The sequence below is a fragment of the Oncorhynchus tshawytscha genome, linkage group LG12, assembly GCF_018296145.1.
Source record: "Oncorhynchus tshawytscha isolate Ot180627B linkage group LG12, Otsh_v2.0, whole genome shotgun sequence".
Lineage (NCBI taxonomy): Eukaryota > Metazoa > Chordata > Actinopteri > Salmoniformes > Salmonidae > Oncorhynchus > Oncorhynchus tshawytscha.
This window is the reverse complement of record NC_056440.1, coordinates 13715681-13738606: the sequence shown is the minus strand read 5'-3', so window position 1 is coordinate 13738606 and position 22926 is coordinate 13715681. Positions and strand designations below refer to the sequence as shown.

The window sequence follows — 22926 nt, the reverse complement described above, 5'->3', positions numbered from 1 at the left end:
TGGCACTGTGAGGTGTAATTCATTCCACATATACTACAGCTAGGGTTGCCTGTCACTAGTGGAGAGAACCTGTCATGTGAGCGATGCGTGACCTAATTTCACTTGGAGCACTTGCTCTGGCTATGCATTTTATATTTCTAAACAGTCATGTCAATGGAGTGTCTGTGCGTGTTGTCACTGGAAGAACATAATGGTGCCGCGTGCGGTGGTTAATTTCTTCACTCTCAAATGAGGAGAGGAAAATTTATCACATCAGTTATACTTAAACTAAATCTTGAATCACTTATTAATAAGGGAGCAGGTCAATACAACGCACACATATAAAGTGAATCGAATGAGTGCTCTACGATAATGATGGCTGGTTGACAAATCACGCTCAGATGATTCGTTGAGAGCCCCGAGACAAAGGTATTTTATAGGCAAGATTCACCCCTTTCAACCTACATGACGAAAAACCGATGTATAGAATGGGTCACAAGGTTAAGATTTGTATGAAGGATACCTATAATTCACAGCAGACGGTATCATTGTGTAGAGACCAGTGTCTGTCCCCCCCCAACTCCATACTGGAGCCATGTCTCCCTGGTACGGTATAGAACAGCAACATTAACTCATGCTCTGGAATGCTCTAGGTTTTCTCACCCAAAAGACATGGTATATCTCCTGTCAGTGTTATCTCCCAGAGGCCCATCCTCAGTAGAACACACACAATAGTTATAAGAATCCTCTATTCTGTTGCATAAAACAACCATTTGATGCAATAAAACTATTATAACATCATCTTGCAATTTTCCACCATATGCGCTATCCATTGTTTTCCTAACATGGCTCTTTGGATTGCCTTTCCTATTGTTATTTCTGGATTCAAGAAGGGCATTTTTAGTTTTGTACTGGCCTATCACCTCCCTGTAAGATATTAATTGTACTGAAAGTGTAACACTTACTTCTGTCCCTCTACTCTTCCCAACCTGGGCTTGAACCATGGAACCTCTGCACACATCAACAGTCACCCTCGAAGGATCGTTACCTTTTGCCCCACAAAAGCCTTGGCCCTTGCAGGGCAAGGGAAACAAATGCTTCAAGGTCTCCGAGCGAGTTACGTCACCACTAATTAGCTAGGCATTTCACACTGGTTACACAAGCACCTGCACCTTTTCAGTTTGTCTACATCAGGGTTTCCCCAAACTCTGTCCTTGTGACCCCAATGGGTGCATGTTTTATTTTTTCCCTAGCAATCCACAGCTGATTTCAAATAATAAACTCATTTGATCGTTTGAATCAGCCGTGTGCACCCCTTGGGGTCCCGAGGACCGAGTATGGGAAACGCTGATCTACAGTGTTTTCTGCTGTCATTACAGCAAACAAGTGATCCCAGATTTGAATGGTATTCATATGGATGGAATGCCATGCTCCTGTTTTCATTCTGTTCTCCTTCTTTTTTCTTCATGCCTAGTCCCTGTGTTCCGCTAACAGAGAGCTGTGGTCCCAGAGAGCTCAGGAACCGTAATAGGCTTTTGTCCTGATGACGAACGAACACTGCCTCTCTTCTCTCTCCCTCCGGAGGAATCTCCCCACTGTCTGTCATCTGTGCCTCTAAGGGTTGTGGCTAACAGCCATGCAGGCAGACAGAGTACACAACATCTAATCTGTATTAGCTAAAGACATGGGAACAGAACTCATTGCCCAAAGATTAACTGGGGGTGAAACACAGTTTGATAATAGAGGGAGTGGATTGTACAGTAGCCTTGGGGATTTTGGTAACTTCCTGTGCACAGGTGCAGCAGTAATTGGCATCCCCCATTTGGGGAATTGTTTTATTTTTATTTTTTACCTATGGCAGTAGTGGGGAGTGTTGCTAATGCTGCTTCACAGATGCTGGTCTGGCTCTATAACATGGCAGGAACTAGGGATGGGCGGGCAGGCTGAGACAATACATCCTCGCCCCTCAGATTGTGGGGCAGGTGTGTGTATGCGAGTGGGAACCTGCATGCAGGTGACTGCGTCACGTGTGAGCATGCCTGTGTATCTGTTTCTGAGCGTGTATTTGTGTCTTCTGTGTGAGTGCATGCTTGCGCCATGTGTTAGAATTTGCCCCCCAGTGCATACACAGATCTGGCTGGCCCCGCTCCTCACATCACAGTGCCTACCAGCCAGTCAGAATGGTACCCGCTGGGGCAAGCTGGTGCTCTCCTGTCTAGTCTGATGGTAATTGGGGGTTGCATTATAGCCGGTCCTGGCAATGGAGAGAGAGTGTGTGTTTATCATGCTGGGCTCACTCCCTGTCCCAGTAGTTAGATACTTCAGCCCACTGTGGCAGGAGGGGGGCAGCTGCTGCCACACAGTATCACTGTCTCCAGGGGGAATTCATATGTGAAGACCCACCCTGGTTTCCAGCCACCCTGGTTTCCAGCCACCCTGGTTTCCAGCCACCCTGGTTTCCAGCCACCCTGGTTTCCAGCCACCCTGGTTTCCAGCCACCCTGGTTTCCAGCCACCCTGGTTTCCAGCCACCCTGGTTTCCAGCCACCCTGGTTTCCAGCCACCCTGGTTTCCAGCCACCCTGGTTTCCAGCCACCCTGGTTTCCAGCCACCCTGGTTTCCAGCCACCCTGGTTTCCAGCCATGGCACATGCCTTTTGTTTTCACACAACCACTTCTGTGTCTCTCTCTCAGAATGACTGACTCTTATACTGTTAATGTACATCAGGCTTATTGCATATGTGGATGCTTTTTTTTATTTTTATCTCTAATCAGTCTAGTCTGTTGTAATGCACAGACAGAGGTTCCTCCACACGTATGACCCATTGTTATCCGATCCTAGGCTTATTATCCCTCCCTAGGCCCACGGCTAATAACATTGAGCCACATTCAGACTGTGCTAAGGATGACCGTAGAATCCAAATCTGCCTGGTGTAACTGCTGTGTTGATGGAGAGATCTGCCTCTGTCAGATGTGGTGTTATGGAGATGTCTGTTCTGTTTAGGACTGACCCCATTTAGTCGACTGTTTGGTCAATAGGCTGTTAGTCGACTGAGACTTCTTTAGTCGAGCAGTAGAAGGGGGGGGAAACAACAAAAAATATATTGTGTACAAGACACCGGTCTGATTCACACTGGGTGGACTGATCCATTGTGTAGGCCGTGGGGATGGCATAATCCATCAGTCTAAGACGTGCTAAATTGGATATGGTTATATTACATAAGAACAATGGAGCAACACTAATAAAAAATGTGTAATAAATGCGCTTCCTCCCGTGTTGGATAGCGGTCGCTGTCCATGGTTCTGAAACTCATCAGTGCTCTGTTGAATTGGCACCTTTTCCTAGACCATGTTGATATGTGCATAATAGCAAAGTTAACCAGCATATTGTGTTGAGAACAATGCTGTGGGGGGCAGCAGCAGAATGAGGAAACAGCCCTTGTCTTATTGTCTAAGAAAAGTCAGGAGAGAGAGAACCCCCAACTTAATTAGGGCTATAATCAATAGTCTAACTGTTAACTGTTACTGGCTTTATAAATCATCTACAGAAATAAGACAGATCCTGCTTTTGTTTCCTGTTTGAGTGTTCGTTTTAATAGCCTACTGATTCCGCGAGCGACCAGCCATGGATGGGCTTGTAAGCTTTTGGATATCTTTTTTGGTCCGAATGTAGTTTTTTTGGTGTTTTTACAAACGGTCAGCTTACCACATAGATGGGCATTTATAAAAATTAAATTTCAGGCAACACTGTAGGCTACACCTCATTAATCCCGTCTCTTTTCTTTTTTTGGGGTGCAGTTCTGGACTGGCCTTTGATTTCCACAGACACTGGTTTTTGGTCTAGTCCAGACCAACTGAACCAATCATTGTTTTATGTTAAAATGTTTTGGTCTATAAATTACTTATTTTAGGAAGTGCGTTTAGGATGTGCTGCGGATTGCTAAAATATCATAATGATTATGATCACACTTCCTCAATTCAAATATAATGGGGACACCTATAGGAAATATGGTTTGGTATGGTTTCGAAACTTGAGAACCAAGCTGGATTTATCAGTGTGGCCCCATCACCTGGACCTGTTGAAATTCTGAATCTTCATGCCTAGAATTAAAAACCTCCAGGCTTCTGTCATAACTGTCAATTTATTAGATTTTTTTTATTTAAATGGTGGGTGGGCAGTTTGGAAAAAACGAATCCCGTCTGAATCGTCTTCTGGTATAAGTGACATTCTGAAGTAATAATTACATAACCAATGTTCTCCAGTACTAGTCCCAAGCGTCTAGGTCTTTGGTCACATGCTTGCAATGCATCTATGTTATCACGTAAAGAGAGCAAGGGTCTAACGAATAGGGAATGTTTTTCCAAAACAAACAAATTGGTAGCAGGATTTTGGTAGCAAAACTTTTCAGTCAGAAATGACTGTTGCAGCTTCAGTAACACGGACAGCGCGATAAACACTTTGATGGTCTGTGTTGGTCGCTGCAGCAGGGAGGAGTGCGGGACAACGGGTGCTAGTCATATTACGGCTGAGCCCGGCCCGGCACATTCAAATCAATTACTAAACTCCTTCAAATCATTTGTGTCTTTAAATATTTATTCAAACTTTGTGCTTAAAGCATCAGACAAGCTCAGTGCATATAGTCGATTTGATTAAAACAAATACGATGTGTCTGTGGAAAAATACATGTTTTATTGGTTTATTTTTTTTGTCTGGGACAGCCCTATTTCTGTTTGCGCAGCTTCACAGCCACAGCTTAAATAACAATGTCTGAATAATGGAGGTTAGCTGGGCTATTTTTGTCCTGAAGATCATCACACCTTTCTGAGAGTGTGCACCTGTGCGTGGGCTGGGCTTGTCACATGCAATGGGCTGCGAGGGGATCCTTCATTCTATTCCTCTGCTTTAATGTTTACAGATTGTGTGTTTCCTGTTAGGAGTATGACTGCAACAGACACCAATTATCATGATCGGATTCCCATCACCATTTAGCCTAATATGGTGACTTCTGGTTTGATATGAGTCAGTGAAAAATGCAAAACAGACCCTTCATAGGTCATTGTTTGTTTTCCTCCTTTGTGGTGGAAACTGGAAAGACATTGTTTCAGACTAGTAACCTGAGAACCTAGCTCTTCTCTCACCAGTGTTACTGTCAGTTCCAAGCCATGACTAGCCTGTATTTACAGAGTAAACTGAAACCTTGCAGAACACATATTTTTACTCTGCGAGCACATGCTGTTGCCACGTTCCCTTTCATTGTTGAAAGATTAGGCTAGATCTTCCCTTTTTAAAGTAAAGCACGTATTTCACATTTGGCTATCCACGAAATGACATACTCTTATTGTAACCTTGTGTATGCATATTAGTCATCACAGCAGCGTTTCCTCTAGATTCTTCCTGAAGTAGGCACAGGGCTGTAAGCACAAATATTCCATTGAAACCAATAGCAACCAAATATTTTCATGCGGGTAGCAACACAGCTAGATGTAGGGAGTGGAACCCATCCTGTCTATAAGTTAGGACCAACACCATGCATCATATCCATCATTAACCCCCCTTCCAGACCACATCCCAGAGGACCTGAGGGATCCGTTCTACACAGACCAGTATGACCAGGAGCACATCAAGCCTCCCGTCCTCCAGCTGCTGCTGTCCTGTGAGCTGTACTGCCGGGTGTGTGCCCTCATCCTGAAGGCAGACCAGGCCGCCTCGCTGCAGTCACACATGTCAGTCATCCAGGCCCTCAGCCGTAAAGGGATCTACGTCATGGAGAGTGATGACGCCCCTGTCAGAGATGCTGACCTCTCCTGTGTGCCTATCAAAATGGTGAGTGGGAAAGACTGTGTGTGTGTGACTGTGTAGGGGGTGATGAAAAGCTATGCAGAGTGAAGGCAATTCAGCTGCATCTCAATTGGCTCAAGTGGCTCTCCTTGTCTCCTTAATCTACAGTGAAAACACTGGAGAGACCAAAGCAATAGGGCTGATGCCTATGAGCCAGGCGGCTAGGTCTCTCGCATGAGGACAGATGACGGAAAGATGCATCCAATGTCCTCTTCATGGACTAGGAAGTAGGGAGGGACACTTTGGTGGTGGAACTAGTTTGATAAGCACGTGGTGTTTTATGGGAGTCATTGCTAGAGGCTGCTCATGATTTGTGGACGAGAGCTGTCTTGAAAATGAGTTAGTCCCAGTGCAAAACAGACATAAATCAAGTCTGAAAAGCTGTTGCCCTTTAGCTGGCCATGGATGAGAAAGAGTCAAGAAGCTCAGCCTTCTGGTTGGCTATTCTGTGTGTAGTCCTACATAGAGAGCGAGAGCTGTTTCTGCCTGCAGCAGCAGCTCTGTTCCTGCTCTCGTCTTATTACTTTAACTAGTGAAATTAGCCATTGTTCTGTTCTCTCTATCACACTGACATCTATCACACTACACTGAACACTAGAATACCTACCTGTCATCTATTGGACTTTGTCAAACAGCCTTTAAACCCTAGGTAACTAAAACGTTCTAGTCTTTGTTGAAACCATGGCGACTCATCATAGTGTTCTAACTCAATTTTCGTTTGGGTGGTTTTTCCCGACCTATTAAATTTGGTTCCAGACCGCTTAGCTATTTCCTTATCGTTGGCTACCTTGGAGATTCAAATTCGACTCTGATTCATATCCATATAAAGGCATAGAACTGGGCCAGAGAGCATGTCGTCTGTAGGCTTTACAACACGGCTTTTGGCACAGTCTGGTTTCTGTGGATCATGTGAAAACTGATTCAGTTACTTCTTTGAAAATCATTTTCTACCAGCTGGATAGGGAAGGGTACACAGAGAGAGAAAGAGAGGGAGAACAGTCTGAAGTTAGGCCTAAAATGTGCTGAATGACCCAGTGGGGTTCCTCCACTACTTTTTTCCACTCTCCTGTAGTGTACCCTTGTCCCTAACAGTGACATTTTCCATGTTGTCTGGTCAATATGCAAAGTAGGGTGCAGCAGTTGCATAATGATTGATTCACCATCTCTCATGTCACCTTGTTCTCATCCAACCAACCTGCCTAGTTTTTTAGGACTATTGACTTTAGGACTATTGCCCTGCGTCGTCCGGGTTAGGGCAGGGTTTGGCCGGGGTAAGCTGTCATTGTAAATAACAATTTGTTCTTAACTGACTTGCCTAGTTAAATAAATGTAATAAATAAAATGGTACAGCAACAATTCCACTCAGCATACGGGATGAACACCACTCCCTCCCTACATGTCACATTCAGTTGTATATATTGCACAAGCATTTCCTTTCATAAGAGATCCAATAACCTCTCACAATTTCACTGAAAGCACTTACAGTAGCATCACTGCATGGTACTTGTTGGCTTGAATACATTATACACTGCCAATGCCATGGAGACTCGCGTTGTCGCCAAGGTGGCTTGCTTCTGTCGAGCGACCAGCCAAGAGCGAGCCAGTGACTAGCCGACATCTAGCCCAGTGACAGACAGACGGGCTGGTTTATAATCCGGGCAAGGCTCTATGGAAGAAGTCAGACAAACACATGCTTAGTCTAAATTCCTGAGTAGAGTGAAGTGGTTGTCTTTGACAGACTAGACTAGGCCTGTGTGAGGGTTGAGGAACCCCCCCTGGGTTGCAAGGAGTCTGCAAGGAGGTGTTTCCATGGCAATGCCTGTGTTCCCCCCATGTGCAGCCTCTGGGCTCACTCCCGTTGTGTGTGTGTGTGTGTGTGTGTGTGTGTAAGAGATACCTTCTCTGCCTCCTGTTTGACTCGTACTTCCTAGAGGGCACAGATGGAAAGGGATCAGCTGGGAGTAATAAAACAGCAGTGTACCATCTCCTGAGTCGACTCACACAGGTTGGAAGAAATACATTTCTAGACTAGGGGGACACTAGAGGGATGGACAGGGGGAGACTAGGGGGACAGAGACTATAGAGACCGGATTAGTGCTGAGTGATTAGTAATTTGTCGGTTTGGTTTCAATTGGATTATAAAACAATTGGTTTGTTCTCTATTTTGGTTTCTTCATTTTTTTTGGGACATTAAATCCATTATTAAATAATGACATTTAAAATTATTTTAGAGCTTTTTAATGGAAATACAATGGCAAAAATAGTGAAAATTCAAATTGCCAAAACACAGAAAATATTCTATTGTATCTGTCAGGCCCACATTGGGTAGATCCAATAGAAAAATAGGAAATCACTATGAAATAATACAATATTTCAGTTGTGTATATTACTTAGTTCTTATTTGGATACTTTCTTATTTTTCATTCCTTAAGTCACCATCTCATCTCTGCTCAGGCAGTAGCAACCAAACTGCCAGACACCGTTCTCTTCTTCCCATTCTGTATGGGCTTTGCTGCCATGCTTTGGTCTCTTTTTTTAAAATGTAGTGATCTCTCTCTTGTCGTGATATATCCCCCGTCCCCGCAGGAGGCCTTTTACCTCTTGGTAGGCCGTCATTGTAAATACGAATTTGTTCTTAATTTACTTAGTTAAAGATGCACTATGCAGAAATCGCTCCGCCATTTCCTGGTTGCAAAAATTCTAATTGTCTTGCAGATTTGTTTATGAAAAAACTAGCAGTCATTGTGTGGAGAATCATTGTACCATCTAAACCGCTGTGAAATAGATTTTCCAGAACCAAAAATATTGTATATTTAGCTGTTTTTGAAGCTGGTGTACAAATCTCAAAGTAAGATGTAAAAATTATATCATAGAACGGGTAGCATAGAAATGGCACACAGAACAGATCTAGCTTTTCTTAGACTTGTGTTCAAATTGTATTTATTTATTTTATTTTACCTTTATTTAACCAGGTAGGCAAGTTGAGAACAAGTTCTCATTTACAATTGCGACCTGGCCAAGATAAAGCAAAGCAGTTCGACAGATACAACGACACAGAGTTACACATGGAGTAAAACAAACATACAGTCAATAATACAGTATAAACAAGTCTATATACAATGTGAGCAAATGAGGTGAGAAGGGAGGTAAAGGCAAAAAAGGCCATGGTGGCAAAGTAAATACAATATAGCAAGTAAAACACTGGAATGGTAGTTTTGCAATGGAAGAATGTGCAAAGTAGAAATAAAAATAATGGGGTGCAAAGGAGCAAAATAAATAAATAAATAAAAATTAAATACAGTTGGGAAAGAGGTAGTTGTTTGGGCTAAATTATAGGTGGGCTATGTACAGGTGCAGTAATCTGTGAGCTGCTATGACAGTTGGTGCTTAAAGCTAGTGAGGGAGATAAGTGTTTCCAGTTTCAGAGATTTTTGTAGTTCGTTCCAGTCATTGGCAGCAGAGAACTGGAAGGAGAGGCGGCCAAAGAAAGAATTGGTTTTGGGGGTGACTAGAGAGATATACCTGCTGGAGCGTGTGCTACAGGTGGGAGATGCTATGGTGACCAGCGAGCTGAGATAAGGGGGGACTTTACCTAGCAGGGTCTTGTAGATGACATGGAGCCAGTGGGTTTGGCGACGAGTATGAAGCGAGGGCCAGCCAACGAGAGCGTACAGGTCGCAATGGTGGGTAGTATATGGGGCTTTGGTGATAAAACGGATTGCACTGTGATAGACTGCATCAAATTTGTTGAGTAGGGTATTGGAGGCTATTTTGTAAATGACATCGCCAAAGTCGAGGACTGGTAGGATGGTCAGTTTTACAAGGGTATGTTTGGCAGCATGAGTGAAGGATGCTTTGTTGCGAAATAGGAAGCCAATTCTAGATTTAACTTTGGATTGGAGATGTTTGATATGGGTCTGGAAGGAGAGTTTACAGTCTAACCAGACACCTAAGTATTTGTAGTTGTCCACGTATTCTAAGTCAGAGCCGTCCAGAGTAGTGATGTTGGACAGGCTGGTAGGTGCAGGTAGCGATCGGTTGAAGAGCATGCATTTAGTTTTACTTGTATTTAAGAGCAATTGGAGGCCACGGAAGGAGAGTTGTATGGCATTGAAGCTTGCCTGGAGGGTTGTTAACACAGTGTCCAAAGAAGGGCCGGAAGTATACAGAATGGTGTCGTCTGCGTAGAGGTGGATCAGGGACTCACCAGCAGCAAGAGCGACCTCATTGATGTATACAGAGAAGAGAGTCGGTCCAAGAATTGAACCCTGTGGCACCCCCATAGAGACTGCCAGAGGTCCGGACAGCAGACCCTCCGATTTGACACACTGAACTCTATCAGAGAAGTAGTTGGTGAACCAGGCGAGGCAATTATTTGAGAAACCAAGGCTGTCGAGTCTGCCGATGAGGATGTGGTGATTGACAGAGTCGAAAGCCTTGGCCAGATCAATGAATACGGCTGCACAGTAATGTTTCTTATCGATGGCGGTTAAGATATCGTTTAGGACCTTGAGCGTGGCTGAGGTGCACCCATGACCAGCTCTGAAACCAGATTGCATAGCAGAGAAGGTATGGTGAGATTCGAAATGGTTGGTAATCTGTTTGTTGACTTGGCTTTCGAAGACCTTAGAAAGGCACGGTAGGATAGATATAGGTCTGTAGCAGTTTGGGTCAAGAGTGTCCCCCCTTTGAAGAGGGGGATGACCGCAGCTGCTTTCCAATCTTTGGGAATCTCAGACGACACGAAAGAGAGGTTGAACAGGCTAGTAATAGGGGTGGCAACAATTTCGGCAGATAATTTTAGAAAGAAAGGGTCCAGATTGTCTAGCCCGGCTGATTTGTAGGGGTCCAGATTTTGCAGCTCTTTCAGAACATCAGCTGAATGGATTTGGGAGAAGGAGAAATGGGGAAGGCTTGGGCGAGTTGCTGTTGGGGGTGCAGTGCTGTTGTCCGGGGTAGGAGTAGCCAGGTGGAAAGCATGGCCAGCCGTAGAAAAATGCTTATTGAAATTCTCAATTATGGTGGATTTATCATTGGTGACAGTGTTTCCTATCTTCAGTGCAGTGGGCAGCTGGGAGGAGGTGTTCTTATTCTCCATGGACTTTACAGTGTCCCAGAACTTTTTGAGTTAGTGTTGCAGGAAGCAAATTTCTGCTTGAAAAAGCTAGCCTTGGCTTTTCTAACTGCCTGTGTATAATGGTTTCTAGCTTCCCTGAACAGCTGCATATCACGGGGCTGTTCGATGCTAATGCAGAACGCCATAGGATGTTTTTGTGTTGGTTAAGGGCAGTCAGGTCTGGGGAGAACCAAGGGCTATATCTGTTCCTGGTTCTAAATTTCTTGAATGGGGCATGTTTATTTAAGATGGTTAGGAAGGCATTTTTAAAAAATATCCAGGCATCCTCTACTGACGGGATGAGATCAATATCCTTCCAGGATACCCCGGCCAGGTCGATTAGAAAGGCCTGCTCGCAGAAGTGTTTCAGGGAGCGTTTTACAGTGATGAGTGGAGGTCGTTTGACCGCTGACCCATTACGGATGCAGGCAATGAGGCAGTGATCGCTGAGATCTTGGTTGAAGACAGCAGAGGTGTATTTAGAGGGGAAGTTGGTTAGGATGATATCTATGAGGGTGCTCCCCTATCTATGAGGGTGCTCCCCAGGCTTTGGGGAGGTACCTGGTAGGTTCATTGATAATTTGTGTGAGATTGAGGGCATCAAGTTTAGATTGTAGGATGGCTGGGGTGTTAAGCATGTTCCAGTTTAGGTCACCTAGCAGCACGAACTCTGAAGATAGATGGGGGGCAATCAGTTCACATATGGTGTCCAGAGCACAGCTGGGGGAAAGAGGGTGGTCTATAGCAGGTGGCAACGGTGAGAGACTTGTTTTTAGAGAGGTGGATTTTTAAAAGTAGAAGTTCAAATTGTTTGGGTACAGACCTGGATAGTAGGACAGAACTCTGCAGGCTATCTTTGCAGTAGATTGCAACACCGCCCCCTTTGGCAGTTCTATCTTGTCTGAAAATGTTGTAGTTTGGAATTAAAATTTCTGAATTTTTGGTGGTCTTCCTAAGCCAGGATTCAGACACAGCTAGAACATCCGGGTTGGCTGAGTATGCTAAAGCAGTGAATAGAACAAACTTAGGGAGGAGGCTTCTAATGTTAACATGCATGAAACCAAGGCTATTACGGTCACAGAAGTCATCAAAAGAGAGCGCCTGGGGAATAGGAGTGGAGCTAGGCACTGCAGGGCCTGGATTCACCTCTACATCGCCAGAGGAACATAGGAGGAGTAGAATAAGGGTACGGCTAAAAGCTATGAGAATTGGTCGTCTAGAACGTCTGGAACATAGAGTAAAAGGAGGCAAATATTGGGGGATGAAAGGGGATGAAATATCTATAACTCACATTTCTTTGAATTTGGTCAGGTTGCCTATAAAGTTACATATTGTAGCTTTTAAATAAAAAATAATCATCCTATTTCGCTAGGCTGACCTGCCTTTGCATGCTGCAGAGCTGTCAGACAATCATTTTATTAGTTTTTTGAAGTAGATAAGGCATACTTTCACGAACTCTGTCTATCCCGATCTCGTTGTTTTTGTGTACAGTCGTGGCCAAAAGTTTTGAGAACGACACATTCATTTCACAGTTTGCTACTTCAGTGTCTAGATATTTGTCAGATACTGAAGTATAATTACAAGCATTTCATAAGTGTCAAAGGCTTTTATTGACAATTACATGAAGTTGATGCAGAGAGTCAATATTTGCAGTGTTGACCCTTCTTTTGCAAGACCTCTGCAATCCGCCCTGGCATGCTGTCAATTAACTTCTGGGCCACATCCTGACTGAAGGCATGCTATTCTTGCATAATCAATGCTTGGAGTTTGTCAGAATTTGTGGGGTTTTGTTTGTCTGCCCGTCTCTTGAGGATTGACCACAAGTTCTCCATGGGATTAAGGTCTGGGGAGTTTCCTGGCCATGGACCCAAAATATCGACGTTTTGTTCCCCGAGCCACTTAGTTATCACTTTTGCCTTATGGCAAGGTGCTCCATCATGCTGGAAAAGGCATTGTTTGTCACCAAACTGTTCCTGGATGGTTGGAAGAAGTTGCTCTCGCAGGACCTGTTGGTACTGTTCTTTATTCATGGCTGTGTTCTTAGGCAAAATTGTGAGTGAGCCCACTCTCTTGGCTGAGAAGCAACCCCACACATGAATGGTCTCAGGATGCTTTACTGTTGGCATGACACAGGACTGATGGTAGCGCTCACCTTGTCTTCTCCGGACAAGCTTTTTTCCAGATGCCCCAAACAATCGGAAAGGGGATTCATCAGAGAAAATGACTTTACCCCAGTCCTCAGCAGTCCAATCCCTGTATCTTTTGCAGAATTATCAGTCTATCCCTGATGTTTTTCATGGAGAGAAGTGGCTTCTTTTCTGCCCTTCTTGACACCAGGCCATCCTCCAAAAGTCTTCACCTCACTGTGCGTGCAGATGCACTCACACTTGCCTGCTGCCATTCCTGAGCAAGCTCTGTACTGGTGGTGCCCAGATCCCTCAGCTGAATCAACTTTAGGAGACGGTCCTGGCGCTTGCTGGACTTTCTTGGGCTCCCTGAAGCCGCCTTCACAACAATTGAACCACTCTCCTTGAAGTTCTTGATGATCCGATAAATGTTTGATTTAGGTGCAATCTTACTGGCAGCAATATCCTTGCCTGTGAAGCCCTTTTTTGTGCAAAGCAATGATGACGACACGTGTTTCCTTGCTGGTAACCATGGATGACAGAGGAAGAACAATGATTCCAAGCACCACCCTCCTTTTGAAGCTTCCAGTCTGTTATTCAAACTCAATCAGCATGACAGAGTGATCTCCAGCCTTGTCCTCATCAACACTCACACCTGTGTTAACTAGAGAATCACTGACATGATGTCAGCTGGTCCTTTTGTGGCAGGGCTGAAATGAACTGGAAATGTTTTTGGGGGGATTCAGTTCATTTGCAATTCATTGCAATTCATCAACTTTTGGCCGCGACTGTACATTCCTCTTTCATGCAGTCTGTTTGAATCTAACCTAACATAGCAGGCAAAAGTGTATCCATCTCTGTCTGAGATGGGGGGGGAAGGCGCTATGCATTATGGTTTTTGCAGTTAATTACCATGTTTCTGCGCTGATCTATGATGAATATTTTCTTAATGAATACTACAACTCCCTTCAGCCCAGCGTTCCACTCTCGTGAATGATGTGATTTCTCTCTATTGAAACGGCGTGTTGTGCTCAGAAAAATCTGAATCAATTTGGTCAATTAGTTGTTTAACTGAAGAAAAAAATGTTAATTGCTCAGCACTTGACTTGGGACACTTGAGACGGCTTGGGGTAATATAACAGTAGTCCACCCATACACTCCTGGGTTTGTCTCTGACAGGTTTGGTGAAGGGAAGACGAAGGGTGTGTGTTTCTGGCATATTCATTGTGTTGTAACTCAAGCACATCAGTCGGGCTGTTTTCTTCATCATTTTAAGTCCCTCTTCTTTGACTTAAGAGACACAGCGTCCTGTTTTTGAAATAGTCTACATCGAGCTAGTCGCGTGGTGGAAGGGTGCGTGTTTTAATTTTTTTTTAAATCTCAGGCAGTGTGTGTGTTTGTTGCTTATACCTCATTAGAGTAGGGATCTGAGGCTGAGTGTTGAGTAATGCTTGTGTAACATCGTTGGGGCCTATCACTGAGGGCTCTGAATAGCTGTTCTCCTTTCCTATTGTGAGCTAATCAGGATCTGTCCTCCATTTCCCTCAGTAGGATTAGTGCTGGAAGGTGTGTGTGTGTGTGTTCAGCAGTGTGTTTTGGGTCAGGCATGCTCTAACTGGCTAGGGTGTACTGTATGTTAACTCCACACCTAGATTCATAGGTCACATTTCAGGCAATTATACTCCTGCCTAAGAATATGGATATACTGACGAGTTACTTGTCTTCCCGCCCTAACAGTGGGAGTCGTCCACAAGGCGGCATGGCAGGCTGTCTAGCCGCTCGCATGTATTCCGCAATCCAAAGAAAGGACCTCTCTTATATTTCATTACTTTTTAAAATGTTCTATAAGGATTGTTGATGTCAACTGCCTGTATTCAGTGGAGAGATGCTAGCCTCTTGCCATAAATATTCATAGCCATCTCGAGACAACTCCGATAGTGTTTTTCCTCAGTTGCCAGGATGTCACATGTCCTACTTATATCAGTACACTCGTAATAACCTAAGCGTTACGAAACTTCTATTCAATCAAATAAACCTCGCGTAGCAAATAAGACATTGATTTTCCTGTTGATCAAATTTGGCACTCTTATTGATCTCCGTACAAAACTCCTTGCTGAGTGGGTAAAAATAAAAAACCGCCACCTGCTTTAGGGATACAGATTTTCTGCCGGAGTTGAGCCTCTTCACCTCTTCCTCTCTGCTCCTACTGCAAGGCATTGAGCTCTAAGTTGAGGTCTACACAGAGTGATAGATATGACTGGGCCTTATAGAGTGCCAGTGATTTCATTTTTTTTTTACCTGGTCATTGTTAGTTTTGGGGTCACAATTTGCTTAAAGAAATGTATCATGGCTTATTCAAACAGTAATGTGTAATTAACCAAAAATAAACCAACATTCTAAAGAGGAAACCACGGCACGGGAATGCCCTGTCGGTCTGCAGTGCCTGTAGGGTCTTTGTCTACCACTTTGTGTAGCCATTAGCGATGCTAATGATGGCCTAACAGTCTTTGGGTAGATGGAAAGGCAATTAAAAGGTACCTGGCTAAATCAGGATTATTTTGCCTCAATCCAGTGGCCATTTCTTTTGAGAACTCCATCACAAGTGTGCCACAGACGTAGTACATTTTTAATTAAATTGCTAAAATTATATAGCCTAATTAGCCTACTCCTGTCTAACAGCAATAAATACAATCATACAAAATAGGCTACTACACAAGAAAGCATGGTTTGGCCTCAGAGGATCATTAGCTTCTTTTAAATGTTAAATCACAGTGCCTACAGTAGGAAGGGACTGCAATTTGGGCAGCGCACGTGACAAATACTGCATATCCCCGGAGAGTGAGCGTATTCACTCTTTATCATTGTTGGGTCCGTGCTGCTTGAAAGTTTGTTTTTGGTCTTAATTTCTTCCTCCGGGTTAGACGGATGTCATATTGTAGGTTATTTGTCTCCCCTTCTCATAGCCCTATTATATGGATCAGACAATGTCGCAATTAACGCTCTTTGTCAGTGTCAGCAGAGTAGGCTTCCCTGTAATTTGCACAATTAAAAAAGATTCTGCTAATGTGTCCAGTCATATATAAAGAGTAGTAGAATTGCATGAAATCTGTTTATAAAAGGCCAAGAAACATATATCTGATATAGCCTCTAACCTAAGTCTCCTCTACACTACTACGCGCCCTCAGGGTATAAAACAATGACGCAGCTCAAAATAAACTGCCATGTCGGCTTTGTTTCCCCGTCTCCTGACCATCTGACCTCACTGATGTACCCCCCCCCACCACCATGACATTAGAGGTCACTTCAGTCGATCTGTCCAATCAATCAGCCTTAATACCTCACACAGGGGGACAGATGTGACCTACAACACAGATAATGATGCATTGAACAGTCTTTTGTTGTAGGTCACATCTGTCCCCCTGTGTGAGGTATTAAGGCTGATTGATTGGACAGACTGAAGTGACCTCTAATGCCATGGGGGGTTCCTCCCTCCCCCCTCAGTCTTTCTATTGGATAAGGATCATCTGTAGTACATCAGTGAGCTCAGATGGTCAGGAGACGAGGAAACAAAGCCGACATGGCAGTTTATTTTGAGCTGCGTCATTGTTTGATACCCTGAGGATTGTCCAGTCACCCCTTAATTATACTGTTCTGTGGGCCTCATGTCCTCATGTGCCCACATATTCCCAATTTTAAAAATAAATAAATACAAATAATAATAATAATTCTGTCTCTACCCACCCATCCGCAATGCCCATGATCGATGCCCTGATGTTCAACTGTAAATCGTGTTTGTCTTGTGACCTGTTCTTTCCCATCTCTCCTCTCACACAGTGTCCTGTGCCCATAGTCGATGCCCTGATTTTGGCATAACGTGATTGTTGTTCTGGCTCTGCCTGCCACAATACAGTAACTACATAGCCATGCTTGATCTACACCCTGGTGTTTTCATTCCTGAACTAGACCTACTGTATGCCCCCACGATGACCTACCTTTTACAGCGTTTGTTTTTCTGACCTAATCTGTGCACTCATCCTTCCTCCAGAGTGCCCACATGCCCATGATCGATGCCCTAATGATGGCCTACACTGTGGAGATGATCAGCATAGAGAAGGTGGTGGCCTGCGTCAAACGCTTCTCCACCTTTAGCGCCTCCAAGGAGCTGCCCTTTGACCTGGAGGACGCCATGGTCTTCTGGATCAACAAGGTATGGTGGGAACACAAAGTCTGTCTGTCAGCAGCCGACATCGAGCCTGAGACATTCAGAAAATAGAGCTATAAGGAACTGAGTGATTGTTGCTTCTGTTCCAGGTGAACCTGAAGATGAGGGAGATCACAGAGAGAGAGCTGAAGGTCAAGCAGCACCCGCTGGAGTCTCCCAGTCACCAGAAGGTAAGACTGGAGCCCCACAGATCTCATGGCACTCCCACAGAGGGAGAACAAGGAAACTGAAGCGCTAGAGCCAAAATGGCCCCCATGGAGCTATTTTCATGCATCCTTACAGGCGATTGCTGCTCTCGATGCATCAAGTCTCTGGACTTCAGTCCATGCCTCCAGGACACATTGCAAGAATAATTGCAGTTTAAAAAACAATTTATTTGTATTTATTCAGATTAGTCTCATGGAGATGACATCCTTTTCAACAGAGATGTGGTTCAAGTCTACAGAGCTCTTTATCTCCTGCCAGTTGGGGTTGAATCCTGATTGACCTTTTTCTCCTAACCCTTAACCCGGAAGCAGATCCAATCCTGTCTGTGACCTCTGACCTTTTGACCTTTTTTGCTCCTATTCTTCCTGTCTGCCCCCCTGCTACTTGGATAGTCTCCCTCCAAATGGTATTGGAAACTAGTACCTGTAAGTTGGCTGCTAGTAATCCCCCCTCCTCCCCCTTGCACGCATAGTTCTGTGTCGATGTGCACACCGCACCATTGTGGCTCATCCAAGCCCATTCTGTGCTGCTCGTAGCCAGGGAGTCAGCCAGCCAGCCAGTGGGAGGAGGCTGGTATATTTGTGTTAAGAATGTCACGCTGTTGTTGTCCGGTGGTTTTGGTAATTTGCTGAACTACATTTTGGACCTTTCATTTCAAGCCCCTGCAGATGATGTGTTTGAGAGAGTGACAGTGTGTGAAGAGATGTCTGGGTGAGAGCGAGAGAGCCGTGAATACATCTCTCAGCCCCTGCTTTCATGATTTGCTTATGCTGAGATGTTGGCGCCATTGCCACCCATGCCCGCAAAATCTGTCATGCCCACCCCTCCTATGCTGTCTGCTATGCCCATGTGGTCTCTCCCGGGCCCCTCATGGTGTCTTTATACTTGCCCAAGGTCTCCTTCTTACTCTCTGCTGTCTGTGTGTGTCTCAGTCTGATTTCATGCACGCCTTGGCCCAATGCATGCTGGAGCCAGAGGAGCTGGAGCCCTCCATAGTGGTACAGTTCCAGTAGTCCTTATCCTCTATAGACCTCTCACTTCTCTCCCTTCTGTAGGGTGGATGGGAAACCTTTTAGTCCTGGTTGTCTAGTTGTTCTCCAGTTACCCTTAGAGTTAGCATATTGGTGTCAGAATAGTATTTGAGATACAGTTGAAGTCGGAAGTTTACATACACCTCAGTCAAGTACATTTAAACCCAGTTTTTCACAATTCCTGACATTTAATCCTAGTAAAAATTCCCTGTTTTAGGTCCGTTAGGATCACCACTTTATTTTAAGAATGTGAAATGTCAGAATAATAGTAGAGTGATTTATTTCAGCTTTTATTTTTTTTTATCACATTCCCAGTGGGTCAAAAGTGTACATACACTCAATTAGTATTTGGTAGCATTGCCTTAAATAATTTAAACTTGGGTCAAACGTTTTGGGTAGCCTTCCACAACCTTCCAAAAATAAGTTGGGTGAATTTTGGCCCATTCCTTCTGACAAGAGCTGGTGTAACTGAGTCAGGTTTGTAAGGCCTCCTTGCTTGCACACACTTTTTCAGTTCTGCCCACCAATTTTCTATGGGACTGAGGTCAGGGCTTTGTGATGGACACTCCAATACCTTGACTGTTGTCCTTAAGCCATTTTGCCACAACTTTGGAAGTATGCTTGGGGTCATTGTCCATTTGGAAGCCCCATTTGTGACCAAGCTTTAACTTCCTGACTGATGTCTTGAGATGTTGCTTCAATTTATCCACATAATTGTCCTTCCTCATGATGCCATTTATTTTGTGAAGTGCACCAGTCCCTCCTGCAACAAAGCACCCCCACAACATGATGCTGCCACCCCCATGCTTCACGGTTGGGATGGTGTTCTTTTGGCTTTCAAGCATCCCCCTTTTCCCTCCAAACATAACCATGGTCATTGTGGCCATACAGTTCTATTCAGACCAGAGGACCTTTCTCCAAAAATTACGATCTTTGTTCCCATGTGCAGTTGCAAACCGTAGTCTGGCTTTTTTATGGCCATTTTGGAGCAGTGGTTTCTTCCTTGATGAGCGGCCTTTCAGGTTATGTTGTTATAGGACTCATTTTACTGTGGATATAGATACTTTTGTACCTGCTCTTCACAAGGTCCTTTGCTGTTCTGGGATTGATTTGCACCTTTCGCACCAAAGTACGTTCATCTCTCGGAGACAGAACGCGTCTCCTTCCTGAGCGGTCCCATGGTGTTTATACTTGCGTACTATTGTTTGTACAGATGAACGTGTTACCTTCAGGCGTTTGGAAATTGCTCCCAAGGATGAACCAGACTTGTGGAGGTCTACAGTTTTTTTTCTGAGGTCTTGGCTGATTTCTTTTGATTTTCCCATAATGCCAAGCAAAGAGGCATGGAGTTGAAGGTAGGCCTTGAAATACATCCACAGGTACACCTCCAATTGACTCAAATGAAGTCAGTAAGCCTATCAGAAGCTTCTAAAACATGACATAATTTTCTGGAATTTTCCAAGTTGTTTAAAGGCACAGTTAACTTGGTGTATGTAAACTTCTGACCCACTGGAATTGTGATACAGTGAATTATAAGTGAACAACAATTGTTGGAAAAATGTGTTTTTTTTCATGCATAAAGTAGATGTCCTAACCGACTTGCCAGAACTATAGTTTGTTAACAAGAAATTTGTGGAGTGATTGACAAATAAGTTTTAATGACTCCAACCTACGTTTATGTAAACTTCCGACTTCAACTAAGTGTTTTGTATTATGGTAGTTACCCATGTAGAATTAGCATAATGGTGTCAGAATAGTATTCGAGGTGTGTTGTATTATCGTAGTTACCCTTATTATACCCTAAAAATGTGTAGTCAGATTGCAGACAGTGCATGTAGTAACATGGTTAATTGTTGCAGTAAATGTTTAGTATGGTTCAGCTGGAGCCATAAGTACCGTACTGGCCTGGCTAGTAGACTACAGCAGTGATGAACTCAATAGGCTAAGTCAGGGAGGGTTCCACAACACCGTTAGCCAGCAGAAGTTGGCCAGTGATTCCCATGTTCCTCCCTCTGTACCAGTTGCCTGGTTTGACTATGCTGACAGTGATACAGCATTCCCAGAGAGGGGTGGGTGTCAGGCTAACCATGGCTCCATATCACCGCTCTATAAAGCAGGGGTTCTCAAAGTGGGGTCTACAGGGGGTCCGTGGCCAGATCCCCCAAAAAACTAACAGATTAAACACATTTTTGTTCAAGTAATCCGTGGAATAAGTTTAGCAGGTGTTAAACAGTGAAACTGTATACGAATAATATTAATGTTCTTAACCTTACAACATGGTCCTGGGAGGCTCACAGGGATATTGGTATCCACAGAACTTCACCAATTCTCCATTTTTCAACTCAATACTTGTATTTCCCCCCTCCCCTCTCTACTTTTTTATTTTTTAAATATATATTTTTACATAAATGCACTGTAATTTAAGTTTTAAAATGGCTAAGTTTTCTCTTCCTCATGGCAAAATGTGTAGAATTACAGGATATTAATGTAGCTTGAAAACTGCAACATTTTCTCTCTGATGCCAAGGGATTTAAAATGTTCCTTCCAGGGCCCGAGACAGAGTACAACTCTGGTATGCTATTTTTGTCTCACTCGAGTTGTGTTCTGATTATGAGGGGGTCCCTAATGAACTTGCCATCACGAAAGGGGTCTCTGGCCCCAAAAAGTTTGTGAATCCCTGCTATAAAGGACCACCCCACTCATCTCCACCCACCTAAACACAGACTGGGGCTTATTCAGGGAATGCCACTGAATTAATTCAGATGGTTCATTATCTAGACCAGAAATGATAGTTTTTTTCACCAGGCCATCTGGTCTGCTCTAGTCATGACATTTTCATCATTCTAAATGTTGCCTTCTACTGAATAAGCACTAGGCTGTATGATGTAGGCCATGACTTTGTATATGACTGGACAAAGCCATGGATCACGTGACACATTCATACACATGTGAAGACTCGATAGCGCATTTGAAGCCAAGGGAGTCTGTTAAGATGGCGTATCATATTGGAGGTTTTTGTAGACATAACATGTGTTTGCGGTTTGAGCTACTCCAGGAAGGGACGTTGCTGACTAGCTCAGTGCTGCCCCCTCATTGAATATTTCAAGTTGAAGTCTGACCGGGGTACTGCAGGCTGCCATTAGCAACTCAATTATACTTCTTGTGTTAGTGATTTTATTGTAATCTGTTCAAGAACATCTGGTGTAATAGAAGCAGTTATTGGTACCATGATTGTCTTTGAAAATGTGTATTTATTTAGATGAAGATTGTCCACAGATTGCCATTTTCTCCTTTGTAATGTAATGGGGGATCATTTTCTGCAAACAATGTCTGCAGTACCGTGGTCGGCCTTGAACTTATTGATTTAAGTGAGAGGGCAGTCATTCTCCTCTGGATTGGAGCCTAATAAGCCAGCCTTATCTCTTTGTATTCCCCTCTGACTCGCTCCCTTCCCCTGGTGGTCAGGTGAGGTACCGCAGGGAGCACGCCTTGGGCCGCCAGCTGCCCTTCTTCCCCCTGCTGGAGGATCTGATGAGGGACGTATGTGATGGTGCCGCCCTCCTCACCGTGGTCCACTATTACTGCCCCGACCACATGAAGCTCCACGGTACATCATGGGACGACATCTGTCCTCAACAAACTGGGGTTTCATCATTAGATGTTAAATTTATCCTATTTTCTCCCTGTTTGGTCAGGAATCCCAAATTTTGTCTGACCTCAAACAATTAGTAAAATCATGTCTTTTAACCTGTTTTGTAATTGAAATGGTCCATTGAGCTCTAGTCCAGATCTATGTTGTGGACATTAGACATTACATCTGTGTTGTGCCCTGACTGCCAAGGAGGATTGCATGTGACATTACTAAACATCAGGTCAATGAGCTCCATCCTGACCTTTTTGACCTCTGTATCAGATATCTGTCTGAAGGAGGTGACCTCCATAGCTGACAGTCTGTACAACATCCAGCTGCTCAAGCAATTCTCAAATGAATATCTCAACAAGAGCTTCTACCTAACCATGGAAGACATGCTCTACTCTCCACTGGTTCTCAAGGTAAATAAGTCCTTTGGTATTTGTCGTCACTGTAGCTGGTTTTCACTGTGTTTTTCACTGTGTTTTTCACTGTAGCTGTGTGTTTTTCACTGTAGCTGTGTGTTTTTCACTGTAGCTGTGTGTGTTTCCCCATCACTAACTTTGAGGATGTGGTTTTTCTGTGTTTCTAAGGAAGCACTTGATTCATTAATGGTTTTGGTAACGTGTTGTATGTCATTGTAGTTGAGTTTCTCTAACGTGGTTCTTGTTTTCACTACTCAGCACAATGTGATGGTGTTCATCGCTGAGCTCTTCTGGTGGTTTGAGACCGTCAAGCCAGAGTTTGTCCAACCCAGGATGGAGGAGGTCAGAGATG

The 22926-nt window shown here is 44.0% G+C and overlaps 1 protein-coding gene across 3 annotated transcripts in view; it reads left to right on the top strand.

Annotated features, from left to right (window-relative positions):
* LOC112262580 (calmodulin-regulated spectrin-associated protein 1-B) overlaps nt 1-22926 on the top strand; it is a 34689-nt gene that overhangs the window by 2397 nt on the left and 9366 nt on the right. For 2 of the 3 annotated variants that reach the window (XM_042331370.1, XM_042331371.1), the window contains 7 exons: nt 5539-5801; nt 17104-17265; nt 17370-17450; nt 18420-18485; nt 21984-22125; nt 22432-22571; nt 22833-22926. In XM_042331370.1, the coding sequence (XP_042187304.1) occupies nt 5539-5801; nt 17104-17265; nt 17370-17450; nt 18420-18485; nt 21984-22125; nt 22432-22571; nt 22833-22926 (948 nt within the window). The remainder of the gene's footprint in view (nt 1-5538; nt 5802-17103; nt 17266-17369; nt 17451-18419; nt 18486-21983; nt 22126-22431; nt 22572-22832) is intronic. The other variant, XM_042331372.1, reaches the window with a different exon arrangement.